The 26,835-nt window shown below is 47.5% G+C and overlaps 1 protein-coding gene across 5 annotated transcripts; it reads left to right on the top strand.

The window, feature by feature from the left end:
• The first annotated feature begins 12 nt into the window (after positions 1–12).
• Positions 13–26,835, top strand: POFUT1 (protein O-fucosyltransferase 1). 5 transcript variants are annotated; one of them, XM_064572952.1, is made up of 8 exons: positions 15–243; positions 1,900–2,021; positions 6,662–6,844; positions 8,169–8,281; positions 8,574–8,612; positions 17,914–18,106; positions 19,876–20,118; positions 22,969–26,835. In XM_064572952.1, the coding sequence occupies exons 1-8, from the start codon at positions 111–113 to the stop codon at positions 23,155–23,157; spliced, it is 1,215 nt and encodes a 404-aa protein (XP_064429022.1). In that variant the 5' UTR covers positions 15–110; the 3' UTR covers positions 23,158–26,835. The 5 variants fall into 5 exon arrangements, with proteins under 5 accessions (XP_064429023.1, XP_064429024.1, XP_064429022.1 ...); XM_064572953.1 differs by lacking the exon at positions 6,662–6,844 and having other exon boundaries at positions 13–243; XM_045885545.3 differs by lacking the exon at positions 8,574–8,612 and having other exon boundaries at positions 16–243.

Raw genomic sequence — 26,835 nt, 5'->3', positions numbered from 1 at the left:
GCCGGGGCGGCGCGCGGGCAGCGCGCGGGGACCGCCGGGAGCGGGGCGGACGCCCGCGTCCCTCTTCTCCCCGCCTCCGCACCGCGGCGCGCTCGGGCTCCGGAGCCGTCATGGGCGCCGCCGCGTGGGCATCGTCCCCCTTGCCGCTGCGTGTGTCTCTCTTGCTGCTGATTCTGCCGCTCCCGGGGCTGCCCGCGGGCTCCTGGGACCCGGCGGGTTACCTGCTCTACTGCCCATGCATGGGTAAGGCCTCCCGAGCCTTCTGCTCGAATGGGGAAACTGAGGCCCAGAGAGGAGAAGGCCCTCTTCTGAGGCGCCCAGAGATACCTTGACATGTCCAGGAGAGAACCCCAGCGCGGGGCATGGCCTGCTCCTCGCCTCTCTGCCTCAGTTGCAACGGCCCCGAGGGGCCTCTGTGTCCAACCTTCCATTTGGCAGATGAGGATACGGAGACCAGGAGAGGTTATGTGTCTTGTGCAAGGTCTAAGCCAGCCCAGAGTTCAGTAAATGGAGTTAGCGGGGCAGGACTTGGTGTCACTGACTCAACGTTGGCTCTGGACGATTCTTTCATCGTTCAACAAATACTTAATAGGACCCCTACTCTGTGCCCGGGACTGTTTTCTGTTCTGGGGATACAGCAGTGGTAAGACAGAAAATGCCATGCCTTTGTAGAACTTTCATTTTAGCTAGGAAAGACAGACAATAAAAGATACACACAATAGACAAAAGATACGGACAATAAAAGATAAAAAATGAGTAATTATACATAGTATCTTAGAAGAGGATGAACACTATGGGAAAATAAAATAGAGAAGAGTAATGGAGAATCTAAAAGCTGCAATTTAAATGGGATGGTGGATTGTCATTGTAAAAGTCATTCCTTCTTAAAACCCTCCAGACTCCAGACCCTGATGATTTGGCCCTCCGCCCATCATTACTACCACTCCCTTCTCCCCAGATCCTCCAGCTGTAGCCACTCTTATTCCCTCTCTGTTCCTCACACATTTTCAGGTTCTGAAACCTGTGCTATTCCCTCTGACTGGAAAAGCTTCCTCTTCACTTCTGCCAAGTCAACTCCTTCCCATTCTTAGGTCTCAGCTTAAATGTCACCAGAAAGGGCTTTGATGACCTCAACACAAATAATCTCCACCTAACTGTTCTCTATCACCAAACTTTTTCCATTTCTTCCTTGAAATTATCAGAATTTACCACTATATACTCGTTTACCACTATATACTTGTCTCTCTCGCTGGCCTGTGAGTGCCTCGAAGGCAGAGACCTTATCTTTCTTGCTGAATCCTGTATTCCAGCACCAAACAGAGAGCCTGGCACATTGTGGCCTCTCAGTATTTGTGGAATGAATGAATGGATGTCATGCGGGGGCTAACGAAAAGAATCAGACAGGGTCCTTGCTCCTGAGGTATTCACAGGCTGAAGAAACAGCCAGTACAAAGGCCAGAAAGTGGGAAAGGACATTTGAGGAAAAGCGAAGAACCATAAATAGTTCCAATCCAAAGTGGGAGGCAGAGGAGGGGATTGAGTATAGCAGGGAGTTGATGAAAGGATTCCAGTGAATGAGGTGTTGGAGTTGCCCCTTCATGCACAGATGAATGGAGATAGAGGTGGAAGGGCACCCTTGGATGAAAGAAAACAGGAGCAAAGGCATGGGGTCAGGATGGGAGGTGGCAAGGAACCTAGAGCGACTGAGGCAGAAAGGTAGGACTTGAGGGCCTTGAGTGTTAGACCCACGAGTCCAGACTTGATCCTATGCTGCCAGCTCCCCTGGCTCTCCTTGGTGTCCTGGCCCTCCCCACCCCTGGCCCTGCATCCTTTCCAAATCCTGCATGCCCCATGCCCTCGGTGTCCCAGGCCTCACCTCAACCACCATATACCATCCAGGGCGCTTCGGGAACCAGGCTGATCACTTCTTGGGCTCCCTGGCTTTTGCAAAGCTGTTGAACCGCACCTTGGCTGTACCCCCTTGGATTGAGTACCAGCATCACAGGCCTCCCTTCACCAATGTGAGTACCTCCCCTTATCCATCGTACCCCAGTCCTGCTTACCCCCTCTTGACACCAAGTCCTTCTCTGGGCTTTACCTCCTGCTCCTCTGAGCCTTCCCCAGTCCCCACCCCAAACTGTCTTCCCTGGCTAACTGACTAACACTTATCCAGTGCCTTCTGTCTGCCAGGCACTGTTCTGAGCACTGCATTAGGACTAGCTCTTTTCTCCCTTATCACATTCCTATGAGAAAATGGGCTTCTAGAGGTTAGGTAACTTCCTCAAGGTCACACAGCTTGTGAATAGTAGAGCTGGTACTCAAGCCCATGTCTGATCTGAATTTAAAGCTCCATTTCCACCCCTGGTTGGTCCCACCTTCTGCTCATCCCATTAGTCAAAGGGTGATGGATGCTATTGTCAGTTTGAAGGAGAAACTGAGGCACAGGTTAGTTAATATTGTGTTCAAGGCCACAAACCCAGGCAGTCTGGCTCCAGAGCTGTCTCACCCCATCATGGTGATACTCAACATCCTCTAATTCCTTGCTTTTTCTTTGTGTCTTCCACTGATCCTATGTCTGTCTTTGTTCACACTGTATCCCCAGGGGCCTGGCAGTAGGAACTGAATTAATCTAATGAATTGACTCTAAAAGTTTTTAATAAACTTTAAAAAATTATATTTGTATGTACAAAATGCATATCATTCTTACAGCCTTTTCTCTGCATAGGTTTTTATTATTATTATTATTTTGCATGTCTATATTAAGAGAGGTTTTTATCAGTTAGAGGTTAAAAGCCAGAGGACCTGGGGCGCCTGGGTGGCGCATTTGGTTAAGCGTCTGCCTTCAGCTCAGGTCATGATCCCAGGGTCCTGGGATCGAGTCCCGCGTTGGGCTCCCTGCTCCGCGGGGGCCTGCTTCTCCCTCTCCCTCTGCCTGCCTGCCACTCCCCCTGCTTGTGCACTCTCTCTCTCGTTCTGTGTCAAATAAATAAATAAAATCTTAAAAAAAAAAAAAAAAAGCCAACGGACCTGAGATTGTAGTTTGGCTTTGCTACTTAACTAACCGTGTAGCCTGGACAGAGTACTTGATTTCTTTGTGCCTCAGTTTTCTCATCTTTAAAAGAGGCCGGTAGAGGGGCGCCTGGGTGGCTCAGTCGTTAAGCGTCTGCCTTCAGCTCAGGTCATGATCCCGGGGTCCTGGGATCGAGCCCCACATCGGGCTCCCTGATCAGCAGGGAGTCTGGTTCTCCCTCTCCCACTCCCCCTGCTTGCCTGCTTGTGTTCCCTCTCTCGCTGGGTCTCTCTCTCTCTCTCTGTCAAATAAATAAATCTTTAAAAATAAATAAAAGAGGCCGGTAGTAACAGTGATTACCTCCCATAATGAGTTAGTGATTATAGCATGCCTTGAATATTGTATGCCTCTCTCTTAGAATCAATAGTTCATCAGTGAAAAGTGCTTAGGACATAGGAAGTCCTCAGTAACTGGGAGCCACTGATGTGCTGATTTTTTGCACTCACTCTTATAGTTTAGACATTGTCTGTCTCCCTCTGCCTTGTTTTCTTTCTCTCGCCTTGACTTCTCAGCCAAGAATCTTTCTGAGTCTCTACTTTCTATGGGTTACTCAACCCATCCCATTAGGCTCCCCTTCCCCACTGGGACTGTTCTCACAGAGGCCACCAGGGACCTCAGAATTGCCAAATCTAGGGGTCATTTCTTAGTCTTCCAGCTATCCTCCTGGGTGGCACCTGGAACTGTGAGCCTCTCATCCCTATTCTCCTGTCTTCTAAGACATAGTCTGTTCCTGCTTTAGCCTGACTTCTCAGCATTTTTCTCTTTGTGCTGTATGGGGGGGCTTCTCTCTCTCCACTCACTGTTTAAATGTTGGTGTGCCTTGGGGTGCCTGGGTGGCTCAGTCAGTTAAGCGTTCAGCTCTTGATTTCGGCTCAGATCATGATCTCATGGTTGTGAGATTGAGCCCCGAGTTGGGCTCTGTGCTAGGCGTGGAGCCTGCTTAAGATTCTCTCTCTCGGAGCGCCTGGGTGGCTCTGCCTTTGGCTCAGGTCCTGATCCCAGGGTCCTGGGATTGAGCCCTGTGTCGGACTTCCTGCTCAGCGGGGAGCTTGCTTCTCCCTCTCCCTCTGCCTGTTCCTCCCCCTGCTTGTGCACACTCGTTCTCTCTCTCTCTCAAAAAAAAAAAAAGATTCTCTCTCTCTCTCTCCCTCTGCCCCTCCCACTACCCCCACCCTCTCCCATGCATGCACGCTCTCTCTCTCAAAAAAATAAAATAAAATAAAAATAAAAAATAAATGTTGGTGTGTCTCCTCTTTCCATTATTAGCTATGTGACCTCAGATGAGTTATCAAGAGTCTGTCTGCCTGGGTTTCTTCATAAGTAAACTGGAGATGGTTGTATTTCTACCTCTTAGAATTAGATGAGCAAGTCCATGAAATGTGATGAGTACAGCACCTGGCACCAAGTCAGCACTCAATAAACATTAGTTGCTATTATTACCATCATTTGCTTTGCTATAAATTTCTGTTGAGTCTTGTGGCTTTCACTATTCTCCACGTACCTCCCAATCTTATCTGTGGCCCAGACTCTCCTCTGATCATAAGCCTGTGTTTCTAATTCCTAAGCCCTTGAGTCTGCTTGGATGTCCCAAAGATACCTCAAATTCAGAGACAGAGCTGAACTTGGCATCTTCCCCTCTCAAACCTGTGTCACTTCCTATATGCCCAGCCTTAGTTTATGTTACCTCCATTCACCTGCATACCAAGCCAGGGACCTAGAAGTCATCCTAAATGCCTCCTTTTACCCTCTACTCCACCTTCCTTTACCTCTCCTAAGCTGTCCATGCCCTCCATCTTCACTTGGACTTAATGCTCAAAAATACATGTTGAGTGAGTACTTGAACAAATAAAAGGACCGTTGTAGTAACCTCCTTATTCCTCTTCCTACCCTAATCTTACCATCCATATGTTCTCTCCTCTGCCACCAGAGTGATCTTTCTAAAAGGCAAATCTCTTATTACTTCTGTTCGAAATCCTTCAGCAAGGGGCACCTGAGTGGCACAGTCAGTTAAGCATCCGACTCTTGGTTTCAGCTCAGGTTGTGATCTCAGGTTATGAGATTGAGCCCCGTGTAAGGCTCTGTGCTCAACTTGGAGTCTGCTTGAGATTCTTCCTCTGCCCCTCCCGCTCATGTTCTCTCTCTCTCTCTAAAAAGTAGATAAATAAATCTGGGACAACTTTGGGTGGCTCAGTTGTTAAGCATCTGCCTTCGGCTCAGGTCATGATCTCAGGATCCTGGGATCGAGTCCCGCATTGCTTCTTCCTCTCCCACTCCCCCTGCTTGTGTTTCCTCTCTCGCTGTCTCTCTGTCAAATAAATAAATAAATAAATACAGTCTTTAAAAAGTAAATAAATCTTCAAAAAAATAAAATCCTTCAGCAAGACCTTGTTGCTAATAGTTAAATATCCCAAATTGTTTATTGAAATGGCAATGGCTCATGAAGGAAATCAGTTTGGGAAATTATATTCTCAATTCCCCATCCTCCAAAACTGGAGATTCAAAATACATATTAGCATACTGAGAAGTCCTATAGTAAAGAAATCAGCTTAACACAGCATTTCCCAGGTCTATTTAACTCTGGAGCCTTTTGATTGCAGATTATCCCCATGAACTAGTGGAACATGCTTGGGAACCCTGACCTATAGGATAAAGTCTAAATTTTTATTCCATGGTGTTCTAAGGAACTTTTTTAAAATCTAGAAAACTACAGAGATTAATATAATCACCGTCCATGTACCCACCTCTAGAAGTGATCATTATTTAACATTTTCTCTTTGCTTCATCTTTCTTTTTTAAATAAAAGAAATATAATATTACAGATGAAGTTGTTGAAAGATAAAGTCTCCCGTGGCTCCCGAGGCTAGTCTCACTCCCTCCTCCCAGCCCCAGAGGCAGCCACTGTCGTGGACGTAATGTCTTCAGTGTGACTCCTTCTGAGGTCTTTCTTGTACTTCTGCTGTGGCACTGAGCATACCTGTACCCATCTCCCATGCAAAGTGGAAAAGCTTCTCTAGGGAAAATACAGGGAGGTGGAAGGAACATTTTAAATTCTAGTAGATGCTGCAAGATTACATTCTAAAGTAGTTGTTCCAGAATGTACATTTCGACTACCAGCCATATACAGCAGCCCCTATTTCCCCACTTCCCTTCCAACAATTAAAGTTAAGCTTTTAAATTTTTGCTGGTCTAATAAGTGAGAAGTGGCCTTGTAACTGTGACTTGCTTTTTTCTAGTTACTTGTGAGTTTGTACATCTTTTGAGTGTATTGGCTATGTGGGTTTTCTTTGGTGTGAGTTGTTCACTTCTGTCCTTTGCTCACATTTTCCCTTACATCATTTGTCTTTTTTCATCTAGATCAGCAAGCATTTCTGAACACAAAAGATGTTACTGTTTCTTCGTTAGTTTGCAGATAAATTCTCCCCAGTCTTTTTCTCTTCTAGCTTTGGTGTCCTTTTCTGAAAGTTTTTAATTGGCTTATAGTCTGAGCTGTCTGGGTCTTGGAGTGTATGGTTTTAATGAATGTCTTATTAAAAGAGCCACTAGGATACTGAGGAGGGATCTCTGCCTCTCCTTCTGCACCTTTTCCTGTAGCTCCATGTGTCCTACCAGAAGTACTTCAAGCTGGAGCCCCTCCAGGCCTACCATCGAGTTATCAGCCTGGAGAACTTCATGGAAAAGCTGGCACCCACTCACTGGCCCCCCGAGAGGCGGGTGGCATACTGCTTTGAGGTGGCAGCCCAGCGAAGCCCTGATAAGAAGACATGCCCCATGAAGGTGGGTCTGGGGGACCCTTTCTGCCTGTTCCATGTCCTCTAGGCCCCTGAGACACTGTGACAACAATATGTGGGGAAAGGCACTAGAAGGGTTAGTGTAGAAAGATGGAGATTTAAGTCCCATTTCTGACGTCTGTCAGCAGTGTCACTTTGGGCAGAGGACCTTGATTCCTCTGAGCCTTTATCCCTGCTCTGTCTCACTCAGTAATGTCACAGGGCCAGGTGCAGGAGTGCTTATAAACTGTAAAGTGCCACATGAGTAATAATAACTAATACTTTTTTTTTTTTTCAGACCGAGAGAGAGAGTAGGGGGAGAGGCACAGGGAAAGGGAATGGAGAGGGAATCTTAAGCAGGCTCCACTAGCCTGATGACTGGGGGCTCGATCTCACAACCCTGAGATCATGACCTGAGCCGAAATTGAGTCAGACGCTTAGCCAACTGAGCCACCCAGGTGCCCCAAATAATATCTAATACTTCTATGGCACTTACTACAAGCCAGGTACCACAAGAGCTTTACACATATTAACCCACTTAATCTTCCAACTGCTCCGGGAGGGAAGTACTATTAATATCCCCGTTTTATAGAGAGGACACTGAGTGCAATACAGAGTTTTGATATTTTGCCCAAGGTCACATAGCAAATAAGCTGGGATTCAACTCCAGGTAATTTGGCTCCATTATCCACCCTCTTATCTTGTATACATTCCTGCCTTTCAGCAGGTAAATAAGAAACAGTCATATTTCATCAGGAGAAATTTGTAATTTTCTGGTACTTTGGGAATAAGACAATCCCCAGTATGTCTTTCAGTGCTTATGCTAAAGTCTAGGGAGGGTAGTTGAAAGAGCCATGAAATTTGAGAAAGGAGGCTTGGCTTATAGCCACGACACTGCCCTTACTTGCTGTGTGACCTTGGACAAGGGTCTTACGCTGTCTGGGCCCTGGTTTCCATCTTGAAAATAAGGGCATTGTGTTAGCTGGTCTGAAAGTCTCTGAAAGCTCTAGTCCAAGATCTAAAGCCCAAATTCAAGATCCACTTCCTTCCTCTACCCCCACTAGAGCTGCAGGGTCAGTGGGATGTGGCATGTCAGTGGGTAAGACTCCTTTAGACACTGTGGTGAACGTCTGCTGGAAACCAGACTGGAGGCTGAGTTGCTCTCCTTAGTCCCCAGCTCAGGATTTACAAAGTGACATTCCTATTGGCCATTCTATGAGGGGTTTCAACCTAAGTCTAGTCTACCAGGGTTCCCCCACCCACAGTTCCTTGGCCCCATACCGAGAGGGCTTTCCCTCCTCAGTAAGTCTTTGATCTCTCTCTTTCTGCAGGAAGGAAATCCCTTTGGGCCATTTTGGGATCAGTTTCATGTGAGTTTCAACAAGTCTGAACTTTTTTCAGGCATTTCCTTCAGCGCCTCCTACAAAGACCAGTGGATCCAGAGGTACTTGGAGGGGGCAGTGTTGCTGGGTTTAGGGGAGGGGCATGGGGCCCCTGAGAATGCAGCAAGCACTTTCCTGACCCTCTCCCCGCCGTACCACACCCTGATGTTTGAGACCAAAGGTGTGGCCCTTCTGTCTGTTGAACTTGGGATCCTGTGTGATGTGTTCCCATCTCAACGCCTGACACGGTGGGACGTTGACCTGCCACAAGGTTGAGCAAGAGTTTATCGGCTGATAAAGGATGTCATAAAAAGAGTATTGTGCAGTCACATGGGTCTTGATTTCCTCCTCTAGGCGTGAGAATCACTCCCCTGTTACCTTCCTCTTCACAAGGTGAGAATTGGAAGCAGCTTCTAGAGAAAAGCAACTTCAGGTGCAGACTGAGAAATGATGTCATCCTGATAATAATTGGATGTGCTTTATTAATTGCATTCCAGTAGGCCCTATTAAAAAAAATAGGTTAGCAGGGCACAGGCACAGACTGTGAAATATTTATAGGCGTCTGTCACGTAGGAGACATAGTGCTCAAAGGCCAGAGGTGATCTATAAAAATGAGGAAGACCCAGCCTCAGCCTTCAGGGAGCCGCATACCAGTTATAATGATGCTAACAAACAGAGAGCACTTGCCTTGATGCTATAGCATGGCAAAAAGGAACGTGAGCTTAAAAGTCAGACTTGGGTTCAGGGCTGTGAGGAACATGTGAAGTCATACATGGTCATAGCCCTCGGCATTCTGTAGACCAAGGATGCACTGATGTAGAGAAAGGAGTCCGCGCTCAGGATCAGACAGACCTGGGCTCGGACTCAGCCCTGCCTCTTTCTCAGGAGCCCCTGAGCAGCCTCTCCAGCTCTCCAGCCTGAATATCCTCGTGGTTGAACGGAAGGAGCCCTGTGGCATCTGCCTCCGAGGGCATAGAGCGCGTGGTTCATCGTAGGGGGCCAGCCAGTATTAGCAGTTAATATTATTATTCACATGCTTTATTTCATATAAAGAGAAACTTTGGGAAACTCTATGAAGTGGGTTTAATGATTGATTTTCATTTGGCAGATAAGGAAACAGCTCAGTGAAGTAAGATAGCTTGCCCAGGGTAACCCAGCTGTTGAGAGGGCAGCTGCAGGCCGAATGTAACTCTTTAATACATAATAAAGCTGCTATTTATTTAGTGCCTACTGCGTGCCAAACACCGTTCTAAGTTTTCATTTCACTACCTAAGTCTTCTAAGGTGATAACTCATTGGATCCTTCCACAAGTCTGTGCGACAGGAGTTACTGTCTTCTGTGCTTTACACATAGGGAAGTTGAAGCAAAGAGGAGTGAAGTCTCTTGCCCAAGGTCATACAGCTTAAAGTGGCAAAGCTGGGATTTGAACCCAGGCAGTCTGATTCCAGAGCACCCATTTTTTTTTTTTTTTTTTAAGATTTTATTTATTTATTTAACACAGAGAGACACAGCGAGAGAGGGAACACAAGCAGGGGGAGTGGGAGAAGGAGAAGCAGGCCTCCCGCTGAGCGGGGAGCCCGATGCGGGGCTCGATCCCAGGACCCTGGGATCATGACCTGAGCCAAAGGCAGATGCTTAACAGCTGAGCCACCCAGGCGCTCCCAGAGCACCCATTCTTAATCACCGTGGAGAATAGCTGTGCCTGTAACAGCTGCCAATTCCCATTTGGGATTTCTGAGCTAATTCAGGAGCTACTGAGGATACTCAGTCATGGCAGGTTCTACTCCTCCCTCGTGGTTGATCTCAGATAGGGTATTTCCATTTGATCACCTCCTTGTTTCCAGAAGATATAATGCCACGAAGGACATAAACAGGTGATGTGTGGTTTTAGGGCCAAGACCTTATCTCAGTCAGCTCGGGCTGCTATAACAAAATAGCACAGCCTGGAGGCTAAAACAACACGCTATTTCTCATGGTTCTGGAGGCTGGGAAGTCCAAGATCAGGGTGCTAGCATGGTTGGGTTCCAGTGATCTTTGCTTGCTACCTTTTTGCTGTGTCCTCACATGTTAGAGAGCAGGCTCACTTATAAGGCACTAATCTCATCATGGGGGCTCTATTCTTATGACCTCAACTAAACTTTATTGGCTCCCAAATGCCCTGCCTCCTAATATCATCACATTGGGGGTTGGGACCTCAACTATGAATCGGAGAGGGCGGGGGGGGCTGGCGCACAAACATTCAGGCCATGAGAGACCTGAAGGGAAGGAGCCATCCATGGAAAAAGCTGGAGGGAAAGGTAGTTCTTCATGGTGGGGACATGGAGCACAGAGGCTCTGAGGCAGGAACAGGCTTGGTGTGGTGGAGGGGCAGACAGCCAGTGTGGCTTCTTGGAGTGAGTGAGGAGGAGAATGGGGACTGTTCCATCGTTTGTTACTGAATAATAAACCAGTTTTGGAATGGTTCCCCAGCAGTGGGTAATTATTTCTCAGAGTTCTGTGGGTTGACAGGGGTCAGCGAGGCAGTTCTGGTTTTTGGTTTTCCATCTTTCTAGAATCCCAACTGTACAAAGTTTGAATCCATGTTAAACATCTAACTTCTTGCTATAAATATCCTTTAGAACCCACCACAGATTGGGTGGGAGATTTTTAAATTTTTAATAAAGAAGAGAATTACATTTGCTCATAATCCACCACTCCCTTCAAAAAACACTCTTAGCAGCTTGATGTATATACTTCCATCCTCCGGTACTTTTATACACACCTATATACCTACACAGGTTAGCTTAAAATGAAACTACTGTGTGTAGTTTGTGATCAAGTATTACTCAACTGCCTTTTCTGAGGAGGGATTGATATCATTATTTACCAGGTTAGTAAATATTGCTAGCAGGATCAGTTCTAAACAAACACAAGATTTCAAAAAATGGTTACAGGGATGTATATGTGTATTTGTGCCAGTGGAGAGAGAGAGAGTGTGTGTGTGTGTGTGTGTGTGTGTTATTTAGTTATTTTGTAACCACGTTTTTAAGTGTACATTCAGTAGCATTAAGTACTTTGCCCTGTTGTATGCAGCCACCACCATCATCCATCTCCAGAACGTTTTCATCACCCCAGACAGAACCTCTGTACCCATCAAACAACTTCTCCGCATTCTTCCATGCCCCCCGCCCTATCCCTCTATTCAACTTTTCTGTCTCTGAATTTGCCTATTCTAGGTCTCTTATAAGTAGAATGATATGATATTAGTCTTTTTGTTTCTAGCTTATTTCACTTAGCATAATGTCTTCAGGTCTCATCTGCGTTGTGGTATACATCAAAATTTTAGTCCTTTTTTTTTTTTTTAAGATTTTATTTAATTGATGGAGAGAAAGAGAGAGACACGGCGAGAGAGGGAACACAAGCGGGGGGAGTGGGAGAGGGAGAAGCAGGCTTCCCACTGAGCAGGGAGCCCGATGTGGGGCTCGATCCCAGGACCCTGGGATCATGACCTGAGCCGAAGGCAGTTGCTTAACCAACTGAGCCACCCAGGTGCCCCAAAATTTTAGTCCTTTTAAGGCTGAATAGTTCATTATGTGCACGGATCACATTTTATCTGTTCATCTGTTGATGGACGCTTGGGTTAGCCGGTCACTTCTTGCTTTTGGTCTCATGTGGTTGAAGTCAGCTGTCAGCTGGGGCTGGAGTCTGGAAGCCCGGCTGGGCTGCATGTCCAAGAGGGCTCGCTCGTGGCTAGCCAGTAATGCAGGCTGTCATCGGGGAGCTCAGCTGGGGCAGTTGGCTGGTGTGAGTACACAAGGCCTCTCCATGTGGCTTGGACTTCTGATGGCATATCAGCCAAGTTCTGAGAGGATATAACCAGGGAGTGAATAGGGGAATAGAAGCTGCTGGCTCCTAAAGCCTGGGTCTGGTGACTGGGACAGTGTCACTTCTGCTTCATGCCGTTGGGAGGGGACACAGAGTCCACCTAACGAGAGGAGATTTGAAGAATTAATCTGCCATACAGGCAAGGAGCTTGGAGAAGAAGTGGGCAGGGGTCAGATTGCACAGGGCTTTATAGGCCCTGGCAAAGCAGGCTGATAAGCAGCCTGAGTGCTTTGTAGGAGTGAGCTGAAGAGTGTATATATTCTAAACATTTTCTAAAATAATGGACACTTGCTTGCTATAGAAAGTTGTCCTTTGGGGGCAGGGATAGGGGTGTAGGGAGAATGGCATTGGAAAGGGTCAGGCTTTTCCCCGGCTCACTGTGTGACGAGGTAGATTGCTTCCCTTCTCTGGCCACCATTCCATCTGTAAAATGAAGGGGGTGAGAAGGTCTGTGGTTTCTGTACTGTTCCTCAGAGTTCTTGAGAAGGGCCTCTAGTGCCATGAGGCTGGCAATGCAGGGCCAACCTGGAGGGACTCAGGTCCCTCCCACCACCACCTTTAACCAGTAATCCTCTTGTATATCAACTAAAAGCTTGGATGGCCACAGGTCTAGGTATACCAGGCTTAATTTAAGCCACATGTTACAGAAAACCCCAAATAACAGCAGATTAAGAAGATAGAAATGTATTGCTTTCTTAAGTAAGAGGAGTACTGAGGTATGCAACCCACCACTCGATGGCAGCTCTATTGTGTTGTCAGGACTCAGGCTGCCAACTCCGCCCAGCTGACCCAGTCCCGGCTTTTATCCTCAGTGTCCCCTCACAGGGCTGATGAAGCTTTAGCCATTACAACCTTGCCTCAGGCAGCTGGAAGGAAAAAAGGGCAGAAGGGGGGCACAGCCTCACCTTTTTAAGGAACCTTTCTAGAAGTCCCATATAGCCCTCTTGCATCTCGTTGGCTAGTTCTTAGACAAATGGCCATATCTTAGCTGCAAGAAGTACAGAGAAATCTCTTTATTTGGGGCTGCCATGTGTCCAGCTAATTCGAGGAGAAGGGGTAAGAGGTATTTCTTCCCCACTAGGTGATTTCTGAGAATCCTTCTAGCTCTGCTGCTTCTGAGTCTGTGAATACCCTGGCAGAGGTTTAATTCAACAGATATTTATTGCACATCAAATGTTGAAAGACCATGGACCATTATGCTGAACCATTCTTGTGGCGTGAAGGTAACAGGTATTTGGAACTCCTAGGAAAACCTGACTATCACCATCACCATCATTGTCCTATTGCATGAAACCCACTGCAACTTTTTAGAAATTCAACTTTATGTTTTAGAGACTTGGCCACGTTGACCGTGTTAGCTTCTCTCGAAGTTTTCCATTTTGCACGAATAAGCACAGCAGGGCTGCAGTGGGCACGCCCCTTTCTTCACACCCAACCCAAACACCTCGGTCTACAAACACCTCCCAACCCTCCAAGACCAGCTGCCATTCCCAAGCCTCAGCTCCTACGGGAGGGCTCCCTGTCCCACTTCTCCTTTGCTGCTGTCTGCACACTGACGTGCTCGACAGCCGTCTTCCCTGCTGCAGCATCAGCCCACAAGGGTAGGGGCCTGGGCTATTCCGCTCCCCACAGTTCCCACACACACTGGCCCAGGGCTTGTGTCACAGAAGCTGACATCCTGGCTCTACATGACACTTGTTTCATTATAATAATCTTATATGTACATGTATGTGAATCACGGATCGAGCCTTATTATGTGACAGGCAACGTTCTACTTGCCTTACGTGTATGAACTCATTTGGTTCTCACAAGAGCCCTGTGAGGTAAGCACTATTGTTATTCTCCTTTTACAGATGAGGAAATCGAGGCATAGAAAGCTTAAGTAACACGCCCATGGTCATGCAACCAGGAAATGGTGGAGCTGGGATTTGAATCCAAGGCAGTCTGCTCCAGAACCTGGTTTCTTAACTATGCACCTCACTCCCAGCTCCCCCAATGCCATCAGTGAGACCCTCAAAAGCGGAGTCTGCGCCCTCTGTTTCTGATCTGTAGTCCCTAGCACAGGCCTCAACGCACAATGGGTACATCAATATTTTTAGAATGAATGATTGAAGGAATGAGGATTCAGGGGTCTTACCAGAAAAACCAGGCCAGGTTGTCAGGGGTTAGAGGAAGAAGAAGTGCATATGAGCTGAACACCTACTACCATCCGGCCCTCAGCCAAACTCCTTTCTGAAGTCACCTCCAAAGATTTCAAAGGTAGAAAGAGTTTGTGATCTCCCAGGCAGTGGAACAGTAGGAGAAATCAGGAACTGTGTGCTCTCTGACCTCTTGGAGAGCATCTGCAGCTGACCCTTGGTGAATTCTAGATTTGGAATGTCCATCCCCTCTCCCTAGATCTGGATCAGCACATGGCTGCCCCACTGGGACATCAGCTCTGACCTGATGAGCATCAAGAGGCCCAGACTGATGTGCTCATTTACTCCCAATGAGAGAGGAGAGTGTTGTTTGGAAAGAAAGGGAGTGCTAAGGGTGTTGTTTGGAAATAAAGCTTGACCAGCTCCATCTGCCCCTGAGCGCCCTAGGTCCGGCCCTTAGCCTGGTCACTGTCCAGCTGAAAAAGGCATATTCTCTTGCTGCTGGGTGCAGTGAACCTCTGGGGTTCTTCCCCACCACCCCTCCACTACTGAGATTCCTCCACCCAGCTGGAGTTTCTCTATACACAGCATCCACTGATGTGCCCGGAGTACATATGTGGGACAGTAGATGAGCACCATACTGAGTGCGAAGGATGAAGGGACATGAAGGAGGCAGGGCCTTGCTCTCAACGTCCCTGTCAGGAAGGACTACCTTTCTCTCCCACTCTTTGCAGGGATGGCTCCTCATCCTTCGGGTCTCAGTCTGGTCCCAGCCCTGCCAATTACATGTCACCTGTTTACGGCCTCTGAGGAAGGCTGCAGCCTGAGAGCACAGTAACAATAAGGGCTGATGGTAGAGCAGGGGAGACGGCTGTCGAGCACGTCAGTGTGCAGACGGCAGCAAAGGAGAAGTGGGACAGGGAGCCCTCCCGTAGGAGCTGAGGCTTGGGAGTGGCAGCTGGTCTTGGAGGGTTGGGAGGTGTTTGTAGACCGAGGTGTTTGGGTTGGGTGTGAAGAAAGGGGCGTGCCCACTGGAGCCCTGCTGTGCTTATTCGTGCAAAATGGAAAACTTCGAGAGAAGCTAACACGGTCAACGTGGCCAAGTCTCTAAAACATAAAGTTGAATTTCTAAAAAGTTGCAGTGGGTTTCATGCAATAGGACAATGATGGTGATGGTGATAGTCAGGATTTCTTAAGAGCTTTCTATGTGCCGAGTACTGTTCTAAATGCTTTGCTTATATTAATCCATTTAATCTTCTCAAGAGCCCTACGAGTCAGGAGCTATTATTAGCTCTATTATACAAATAAGGGAACTGCTGCACAGAATGGGTAAGTCACCTGCCCAAGTTAGTAGGTGGCATAGTCAACATTAGCACAAGGCCATCTGGCTCGACAGCCTGGACCTTTACCATTACATTGTGTGAAAAGCACACAGAATAATACCTTTATGCACAAATAGTAAAAGTGTAGTCATGCATAAAGCCACTGTATCTTCTGGGAAGAGGAAGTAAAGGAGGGAAAGATGATGGGATAGACCAGTGTCTCTTTTTTAAAAAATCTGAGGGGCAACTGGGTGGCTCAGTCGTTAAGCGTCTGCCTTCAGCTCCGGTCATGATCCCAGGGTGCTGGGATCGAGCCCCGCATCAGGCTCCCTGCCCAGTGGGAAGCCTGCTTCTCCCTCTCCCACTCCCCCTGCTTGTGTTCCCTCTCTCGCTGTCTCTCTCTGTGTCAAATAAATAAATAAAATCTTAAAAAAGAATAAAAAAATAACAAATCTGAAACACAGTGAAGTATTAATATCTGCTAATTTGGGTCATGTGTATGTGGGTTGTAAAGTTATTTTCTGTATTTTCCTGTTATGCTTTGAAATATTTAATAACTTTTCATTGAAATTTTTATTGAGGTAATTGTAGATTCACATGTTGTAAGAAATAATACAAAGACAAGGAAGGAAGAAAGGAAGGAAAGAAAAGAAAAAAAAGAGAATACAAAGAGGTCCCAGATACCCTTTACCCAGTTCACTCATTGCTGGCATTTTGCAAAACTATAGTGCAGTATCACAACCAGGATGTTGACATTGATACAATCCACCCATCGTATTCAGATTGTCCTAGTTTTACTTGTACTCACTTCTGTATGTGCACGTGTGTGTGTGTATTTAGGTCTGTTCGATTTTACACACATGTAGGTTGTAACCACCACCACAGTCAAAATACCCGAACAGTTCTAACTTCACAAGGATCCTCTGTGACCAGTATATGACTACACCCATGTCCTTAACCATGCATGTGTGCGCATGCGCGTGCACGCACACACACACACACACACACACAGGCACACACACCCTAGCCCCTGACAACCACTAATCTCTTCTCCATTTCTGTTCTCTGCTCCGTTATGTCATTTCAAAAATGTTACATAAATGCAATCACAGTATGCAAGATTGAGGGCTTGGCTTCTCTCGTTCTGCATGGCTCCCTTGAGATCCATCCCACGTTGTTGCCTGTCTCGGTAGTTTGTTCCTTGCTATTGCTGTCGGATTCCGTGGTGGGATGCACCATGGTTTGGTTAGCTAGTCACTTGGACAGTAGAGCTGTTTCCAGTTTGGGGCTGTTATGAACAAAGCTGCTCTAAACATTCGTATACTGGTTCATGTGTGAATATAGGTTTTCATTTCTTTGGGATAAATGCCCAAGAGTATAATTGCTGGGGCATATGGTAACTGCATTCTAGTTTTACAAGAAACTGCCAAACTGCCAGAGTGGCCATGCCAATTTCAGAATTTTAAGAAAAGGCTTTTGGCTGACAGAGGGAAGGCAGTCCAGGTCAAGGCAAGAAGCATACAGAGATCTGGAGCTTGAAAGTGCATTCGAGTTGATGGAACTATCAGGATGTTTCGTGTTGCTAGGACAGACTCTGGATTTAGCTGAAGAGGGAGCATGGGTTCTCTCCTCACTCATTCAGTCAACAAATATTCACTGAGCTCTTACATGCGCCAGACACCGTCCTAGTCACATGGAAGCATGCCTTCAGAAGTCTGTGTCTAGTAGAAAAGACAGGGTGAAGTAATTACAAGGTGCATTGTGTACAAGGAGGAAGGAGAGCCTTCAGGACGGTACGACGAGGGCATCTGTAGATGGCAGGTGCTTTTCACAAGGGCGGGGATCATGCTTGTCTTGTTCTCCCCTGGGCCCCAGCACGTAGTAGGCAGTCAACAAATATATGTTAAATGTTGCACGAATGGCCTCACCCAGTGTACACATTGCCTGTGAGCCTGACCTGTCCACGGCCCTCTGGAAGCCGCTGCATGTCCCAGTCCCGCCATGTGGGTAAAAGGGCAGAGGCGCAGTCCAGACACCCCACCCCAGAGTGAATTACCACACCACAGACTGGAAGCCAGCATGACATACAAAAGGTTGGAATGCTCTACTGTAAATTTTTAATTGTTAAGCAAGCAAAGAGGGTTGTAAATTCTGTGCGGCGGGACAGTATTGTATATTGTGCCTGTTGTCGCTGCCACGGTTCCTTATCAGCCTATTGGGGTTTCTCAGCCTCTCGTGCTTCTTGCATGTTAGCGGGGCCCCTTTGCAGGGTCTCTGGGGCATGGCGCAACACCATCCTTTGTCCTGTGGGGGAGGCGGCCAGGCTGTGTGTCCTCTGTCTAACTTCCCCTCATTCGGTCTCATGCCTAGATTTTCTCCAAAGGAACATCCAGTGCTTGCCCTGCCAGGGGCTCCGGCCCAGTTCCCCGTCCTGGAGGAACACAGGCCACTCCAGAAGTACATGGTATGGTCAGACGAGATGGTGAGGACGGGAGAGGCCCACATCCGCACCCACCTCATCCGGCCCTACGTGGGCATTCACCTGCGCATTGGCTCTGACTGGGTAATTTCTCCCTTCCTCTCAGGGCTGGCTTGGACATGTCCCTGATTAGGGCCCATGCCTGTGGATGTTGAACCCTGAACCCACTGCACCGAGTCCCAGCCAGGGCAGAGAGGTCTCACTCAGCCAAGTCCACGGGGCTGTGTTCCACGATCCTGCCTTAGACACATGAGAAATGTAGCTGCAAAGTGCTTGCTTGCCAGCGCTCATTTTAATAATAGCCATTTTTGTCCTTATTTTGCAGATGGTTAAATAAACATCAAGCTAGACTCCAAGTCAGGCAGCAAGCCAGAGAGACACCCAGAGCCCAGGAGTCTTGTGGTCCAGCTAATTGTTTAGCCAGTAGACTCTTTGTTGAAAAACAGGCTCTGGAGACTGGGTGGGGCTCTCAAAGCTGAAGATGTCATCCTCCAAATTTGGAGGCTGCTTAAATGTGCAGAAACCTCATCAGATTATCTTCTGTGTAAAAATAACAGGAGAAATGTAGACATCTCCTTAATTTACATAAGAGGATATATGTATGTATGTATGTTAGAAATGCTCATTGTTGAAGACTTGAAAAATACTGCAAAGGATAGAAATTAGATCAAAATTCACTCAGAGCCAATTGAGGAGGTACAGTTGACCCTTGAACAACATGGGTTTGAACCACATGGGCTCCCTAACATGCTGATGAGGTTTTACAGGGAGGTGTTGTACGTGGGTTTTCTTTTCCTTATGACTTTCTTAGTAACTTTTTCTTGTTTCTAGCTTCCTTTATTGTAAGAATATAGTATGTGATACATATAACATATACAAAATATGTGTTTATCAACTGTTTATTTTATCAGTAAGGCTTTTGGTCTACAGTAGGCTATTAGTAGCTAAGTTTGGGGGAAGTCAAAAATTATATACGGGGTGGGGATGGCGGCCCCTACGCCCTGTGTCGTTCAAGGGTCAATTATAGTCACACATTGACTCCCTTCCTGCCCTCCTTCCATAAAGAAAAGGAACCAGGCTCAGAATATCTTGTGAGTGGTTTTAGCCAAACCTTTAAGAAACAGTTTCCATCTATACATGCTTAGAACATAAAAAGACATAACATGCTATTTTTCACAAAGCTAGCATAACACTAAACCAAACTCGGATAAGGTCAATTCAGAAGAGTAGAGCTCATTCTCACAAACATAAATGTACAGATCCTAAGAAGAATATCAGCAAGTAAACTCCAATAACATATTAAAGAGCATACGACACAAGTAAACCTTATCCCAGGAATGCAATGAAATTCACTATATTAGCACCCAAAGAGGAAAAATCATATAATCATCTCAATAGAGGCCAAGAAAGCATTTGATAAAAGCCGACACTCAGTCATGATTAAAAACAAAAACCTCTTAACCAACTGGGAATTGAAAGGACCCACCTTAACTTGATAAAGGCTATCTCTCCGAAACCCACAGCAAACATGTACTTCATGGGAGCTACCAGAAGTGTTCCCACTGAAGTCAGAAATCAGATAAGGCTGCCCGTTATCACCACCATGGTTCAGAATTCTGCTGGAGGTCCCAGATAACCCAGTAAGACTAAGAAAAACATATTTTGTAAAAAGCCAGTATCCACTCTACAGAAACAGCCGCTGTTACTGTCTTGATGCATTTCCCTCTTCCCTCAATACTTTTTTTTAAAAACATAGTTGAGCTTCTATATAGCCTTTTTCCACTTAGTGGCTCTTGCTTCTGGGGCCCCGGGCCAGCTGCTGTCTTTAACCCTGTCCCCCCACGACCCTGCAGAAGAATGCCTGTGCCATGCTGAAGGACGGGACTGCGGGCTCCCACTTCATGGCCTCCCCGCAGTGTGTGGGCTACAGCCGCAGCACGGCCACCCCTCTCACCCTGACTATGTGCCTCCCTGACCTGAAGGAAATCAGACGGGCTGTGAAGCTCTGGGTGGACGCGCTGAATGCCCAGTCAGTCTACATCGCCACGGATTCCGAGAGTTACGTGCCCGAGATCCAAGAGCTCTTCAAAGGGAAGGTGTGTATGGTCTCAGTGGGGGTGTAGGGGGAAGGGAATCCAAGAAAGCTCCAGGGTGGTCCCACCGCTCCTTCTACACGCTTCATGTCCTCCCGACACTTAGATGTCCACTTCTTTTTTTTTTTTAAGATTTTATTTATTTATTTGACAGAGCGAGAGAGCACAAGCAGGGGGAACAGTAGAGGGAGAGGGAGAAGCAGGCTCCCGGCCAAGCAGGGAGCCCGATGCGGGGCTTGATCCCAGGACCCTGAGATGATGACCTGAGCCGAAGGCAGACGCTTAACCATCTGAGCCACCCAGGCGCCCCTAGATGTCCACTTCTGCTCCAGTTTCTATCCTTCCTTCAAACCCCAGCCCAAACACCTTGGCACATTCTCTCCAGATTTCCCTGCACTCTTGTAGCTTCCTACTGAAGCCATCACTGCATTTTATCACATCTGCTCTGGAGGCACTGTCTAGTCTGCATGAGGCCAGAGACACGGCCCATTTCCCAAGAGTTGTGGCTCCTTAAAGGCAGAGTCCAAGGCTGACTCACTGTTCTGTTCCTCAGCATCTGGGGGCCTTGCCATCACCAATGTCCAGGACAGTGCCTAACACAGTAGATGCTCAGTAACTGTCGAATAAGGACGTAAAGAGTGGGCCCTCGGGAGAAATCCAGTGTAGCAGAGAGATTAAGGGCTTGGACTCTGGGGCCAGAGAATGTGAGCACTACTCACTGTGCTATCTTGTGCAAGGTACTTTAGCTCTCTGTAAAGTGGGACTGAGAGCGGTCCTATCTCATTGGGCGGTAGTGCAGATCAGATATGAAGAAACAAACAGTTCCAGGACAAAACAAGTCCTCAATAATGTTAGCAGTCACCAGTAGTAGGAGTAGGTGATTGATGAATAAAGGGAAGGCTCTTTTGTGCTTAGTAAGTCTTAAGGAAGTGGTGAATAGTAAATATTCAGTGTGTGAATAAAGAGTGGATGTGTTTGGTACTCTATCAGTGGAGAGTAGGTAATAAGTATGTATCGATAAAATGACTGAATTAATGGTAAGCATTCAGCAAGATTTCGTGGATGAATGAAAGCCCTAAATGCTTGCAGAGACCTTAAAAGGTTGGCTTTCTAGCAGTGAGAACCCTTGGCTTTATGTGAGGGGCCCCGTTCTCCCTTTTACCCCAGACACGGGCTGGAAGCCCTGACGTGTAGAGAAGGTGCTGAAGCCGAGCATCCTGGCCTCCCTCCCACCCACCCACGCTAAAGAAGACCATCAGAGCCGGGAGCCCTTGGGACTCCTCTAACCCAACCCCTGTATTTTATAGCTGAGGAAACCAAGAAGGGATAGAATTTACCCAAGAGGTCTCAGAGCTAATTATAGTGGGCCTGACACAGAGCGGGTAAGTTTCAGAGCGTGGGTGGAATTGCTCGGGGATTTTGGCCATGATTAAACTAGTATTATTTCTTTGCTACCGTCCACAGAGCAAGATGATGATTTTTGTTACATCAGAAATCTCTGTGTGACAGCAAAGCACTTTCAGCCCCAGCTCTGCCCACACCCGCACCTCTGTACTAAGTTGAAGCATTTGGAGAGTCCCAGGGAGTTTTTTTGTGAGTTTTTAGAGTTGATATATTTGTTACACCTTGAGCCTCTTGCCATTTTCTATTTCCTGTTCCTGTGCCACTGTTCTTGCCCTTCCCCACTCCTCAGCCCCTTTCTCATGGGCTCAGAGCCCACCCTTGCACCTCATTTAAGCTGGGGCCCTGCTGAGCTGGGGATACTGATAAATAAGATGTGGTCTTGCCCTTTAAAGCTCCCAGTCTAGACTCAGGAAAAGAGACTTTGCACAGAACTCTAATACATGCTGCACGAGAGGTCCAGGAGCTCGAGTAGGGGCAGGGGCTCACTCATTCGCTTGTCCAGTCAATAGATGTTTATTGAGGCAGGCCCCAGCCAGCAGTGACCAGAAGGCTGCCGCAGCCCTGACCCCATCAGGTTCAGGAGACAGATATTAATCAGAGTAGAAACTACAAACTGAGGTGTGTGCTGCAAAGTAAAGGAATGTGGTTTGGGAGAATGTAGAGCAGAGGACTCTGGCCTAGATTGGGGTCCACAGAGGTGAGACTGGAGCTGCAGAGTGAGGGTTAAGTAAGAACTAACCAGACAGGGTGCCTGGGTGGCTCAGTTGGTTGGGCGACTGCCTTCGGCTCAGGTCATGATCCTGGAGTCCCGGGATCGAGTCCCGCATCGGGCTCCCTGCTCGGCAGGGAGTCTGCTTCTCCCTCTGACCCTCCTCCCTCTCGTGTTCTCTGTCTCTCATTCTCTCTCTCTCAAATAAATAAATAAAATCTTTTTTAAAAAAAAGAACTAACCAGACAAAAAGATGAGCACCCCGAACAGAGGGAGTGCATGCAAAGGTCCTGAGGCAGGAGGGAGCCTGGTGGGTAGTGGCTGGAGCTCAAGGGGAGATGGGGAGAGGTGGAGAGGTGACTTGAACAGGGCTTTGTAGGCCCCATTCAAGATTTGTCATCTTTTTCTGAAGAGCAGTAGGGCATCATTTAAGAGTGTTCAGCTTAGGGTGCCTGGATGGCTCAGTTGGTTAAGTGTCTGCCTTTGGCTCAGGTCATGATCCCAGGGTCCTGAGATCGAGCCCTGCTCAGCGGGGAGCCTGCTTCCCCCTCTCCCTCTGCCTCTCCGCAGCCGCTGGGCAATACTGCTGCCAGAATGCCTGACCCCATGTCCTAATCCTGTCTGCCCCACCTTCTGTGTCTGTCACTTCCGCATGAGGGAAGAGAGCTGAGGGTATGGCTGCAGGCCTTGGCCGAACTGGTCACCACCCTGGTGAAAACATTCTTCCCTTCCTCATGCAGGTGAAGGTGGTGAGCCTGAAGCCTGAAGTGGCCCAGATCGACCTGTACATCCTTGGCCAAGCTGACCACTTCATTGGCAACTGTGTCTCCTCCTTCACTGCCTTCGTGAAGCGGGAACGGGACCTCCAGGGGAGGCTGTCCTCTTTCTTCGGCATGGACAAGCCCCCTCAGCTGCGGGATGAGTTCTGATCCTGGCTGGAGCACATCACCAGTCTGAGCTGGTCCCACTTGCCAGGCCTGGCAACCAGCAGTGCTCCCAGCATGGATTCCCAAGAGTGCAAGCTCCTCTGTTCCCCCGCTAGAGACAGAAAAGCACCAGGGACTTCTGGAGGAGAAGGACTCCATCTCCCAGGGCACAGGGCTTTCAGGGTCCTGGAACCGGAGCATCTCTGCTCCCTGTGTGCCTCCTGCTGTTTCTCCTGGGAATTTCGCACACTGGCAAAGCAGTCCAACCTCTGTCTTTTGGTCTGCCCTGCTCTGAGCAGCCTGGGGGGCTAATCTCTTCAGCGATTTTTTATAGAGAGAGAAACAGAGATTCTTATAGTTTTGATATGAGATCATGATTACCCGAGAACTCTCCCTCATTTTTAAAAATCAGTGAAGTTCATTAACGTAAATACCTAAAGTGACCTTGAATGAGGATGAGGCCAGGGGTAGAGTGGTTGTATTGACCCTTTTTCCAGATGATCCAAAGTAGCCCTTAGAGCAGGCCAGAGCCATCCCCACTGCCTGGCCAGAGCCATTGTCAGCCCGTCTTCCGAGGCCATTTCCAGGGTTTGGGGCATGAGCACTCATCTTTACTATAAACACTGTGCAAATGGAAGTTATTGATCAGGATGCTGTGCAGTACTCTGCAGACAGTGAGTGCTGCCCACAAAGCACATTCCAAGCAAGGAGCAAGTGCCATCAAGCCAGACCATCATGGTATTGCTGTCAGAGTCTCCTAGTGGTTGGTGGCCTGCCACAAACCTGGCTGCATCGAGATCTTGGAGCACCAGGGCCCAGGGCTGGATGGCCTGGCTGGATGGCCTGGTGGCATCCTTCTGAAGGCTGCCCTCTCCCCTTTCACCTGTCTCCCTAGGGGCCTGGTTGTAGAATTTTGCCGTTAAGTTGCTATCCAAGGCCTATCCCTCGAGCCTCCCTCCTGGGGCTGGAGCCCTCAGGCCATATTCTCACCAGGGCATGTTTGCTAAGCCTCTGACCCAGAAGCCATCAGATTCCCAATCTGCCCCTTCCCATCCAGTGGAATCTCTGCCAGCCCCATGAGGCTTAAGGTATTAAATCGTGAGTTTCTCTGTCTCTCAGATGCTAGAGTTGTGATAATCCATGACTCCTAAGAGTCTGTGATGTTTTGGCCTTTGGTTCTAAAATTCATGTCTAACACCTGCTGTTCTCTTCCCTACCGTGTGACTTCCCTTGGCCTTTAATCCTGGGAAGGTAGAGGAAACTGATGAGAGCCAGGCCCAGAGCTCCATGCAGGGCCTCCCCCTCGGATTACCTTTGGGAAGAAACACTGTCTCTGTCGAGGCGGACTGGGCCAGAGGTGGCAGAACGACAAGGATCTCAAACACTAAAGGTGGCATTTGTTGCTCAGAGCTGTCGCCCGACTTGAAGCAGAGAAACTAGATAAAGGGCTTTTGTGTTTTCCCTTTTGGGAAAACTAAAATATTCTAAATCCTGGGTGGACTCTGAGAGATGGCTCGTCTGTCTGGACTTGTTCACAAGCTTCATTCAGAGGTACGGGAGCCTGAGCACCCCTGCCTCCGTGGGGTCATTGGGAAGGTGTGGCTCATTGGCTGATTTTGTTGGCTGAATTCATTTGCTGATCACAGGCTCACACTAGGCACATGCTTTAGAGTCTGGGGCTCTAACGGGCCGTCCAGACCACTTTGATTAGCATTGGCAGTGAGAACAGCTGTGTTTCTGGACAAGAGGGTGCCGGGTTGTAGTCAGATTCAGTTGTGTTCCTTAGGCAAGCACTTTGCTCCTCTTTGACCCAGTTGCCACTCTTAAATGGACCCAGTAGGGCACCATTTAAGAGTGTTCAGCTTAGGGTGCCTGGATGGCTCAGTTGGTTATAGGTGTTCACCTATAAAAATGATGATAAAACCGACAGGGTTGTTGAAAGGCTCCCATTAGATAAAACAGGCATAAGAGCACTTTGTAAACTGAAAAGAGCCAAAGGCACGTATATATATGGCTGTTGATTAATTTGATGGCCTCTTGTCGCACACCTACTCTCTGCCAGGCACTGTGCTTATTAAGTGCTTTATGGGACTTGAGACCTAACTCCTGCCCTGGGGAGTAGGAGCTGTTAATATCCTTCTCCTTCTGCACAGGGAAAAACTAACGCTCAGAAAATTCTCATCATTTTGTCAAGGCCACATAGTTGGTGGTGTTAAGCCAGCATCTGCCCTCCCAAAGCCATTACCGTTAGCCACACGCCCTACTGCCACCACTTCACAGGATACACTTTACACGGGGTGTGGGTGTAGGCCTCGGGTGGGAAACCCGTCATCCACTTTAGTTCCCACTGGGCTCCTGCTGTGTATGGGTCTGTCACTGCCAGGAGGTTTGGGGGAAGGAGAGATCACCCAGGAAGGAAAGCCCACATGAAACTTAACAGTTCTTTTGAGTGTTTAGTCCACCATTCTTTCATTCAAATCACCTGCTGTGTGCCAGGCACTGTGCTAGGTATGAGGATTTAGCAGAGAATCAGACAGAAAGCCTTTGTTCTCAAGGGATTTGCATTGTATTAAGTATAAGACACAAGGAACAAACGCATCAGGGAGGGTACTGACTAATTGCTATGAAGAAAAATAAAGGGTATGGGGGAGTTGAGAGAGGGAGCAGTGCTGTTTTGGATGAGGAGTTCAGGTAAGACCTCTCTGAAGAGTCACCAGTAGGAAGGAGGGGGCCATTCATTCAGATACCTGGAGGCAGCACATTCCAGGCAGAGGAAACAGCAGATGCAAAGGTCCTGAAGCTGGAGTGAGTGAGTGAAGCATGGCAAGGAAGCCAGCTTGGTTGGAGGAGCCAGAGCAAGGCAGGGAACAGAGCAGTCAAGGTTCTATATCCTGGAGGGTAGTGATGGTAAAGTCAAGACTTCTTTTTGGAGAAATGGGAAGCCTTTGCAGGATTCTGAACGGAGGAGGGTCATGATCTGTTTATAGTTTGAAGGACCCCCCTAGCTGCCACATGGAAAAAAGATGGGAGGGGTAGAAGCAGGGAGACCAGTGCGGGGCTGATGCAGGGATGCAGGCCAGATGGTGGGGCTCAGGCAAAGGTCGTAGCATTGAAGGTAGTGGGAAGTGGGCAGATTCTGGATATATAAAATTATTTTTAAAGTTCAAACTTTTTTATTTTTTTAAGATTTTATTTTTAAGTAATCTCTATACCCAACGTGGGGTTCAAACTACAACCCCGAGATCAAGAGTCAGATGTTCTGACCCAGCCAGCCAGGCACCCCATTAAATTTCAATCTTTTTTAAGGACAGGAGTCTTTGTATAGTTTTAATCATACAACATATACAATTTAATGTCTTGTTTTTCACTTAATAGTATATCACATTTTCCATGTTGGTACATGGCCTGAATAAATGATTTTAATGACAAAATTGCATTGAGGAGTGTCCCACAGTTTATTGTCCTATTAGGAGAACTTAGTATGTTCCCAATTATTCACTATTATTATTTGAATAATATTTTTATTTGCACTTTTTTTTCTGTATCTAACATGTTCATTAGGATAAATTCCCAGAAATGGATTTTAGATCAAAGACTTAAAGATAACAATTTTTATTATGGAAAAACTCAAATCTGCATAAAATTTGTGAGTAATAAAGTGAACTCCCAATTTCAACAATC

The sequence above is a fragment of the Mirounga angustirostris genome, unplaced genomic scaffold (assembly GCF_029215605.1).
Source record: "Mirounga angustirostris isolate CCGP_5_RB_7025 unplaced genomic scaffold, mMirAng1.0.hap1 SCAF_10, whole genome shotgun sequence".
Classification (NCBI taxonomy): domain Eukaryota; kingdom Metazoa; phylum Chordata; class Mammalia; order Carnivora; family Phocidae; genus Mirounga; species Mirounga angustirostris.
This window is presented reverse-complemented; position numbering and strand designations above follow the sequence as displayed.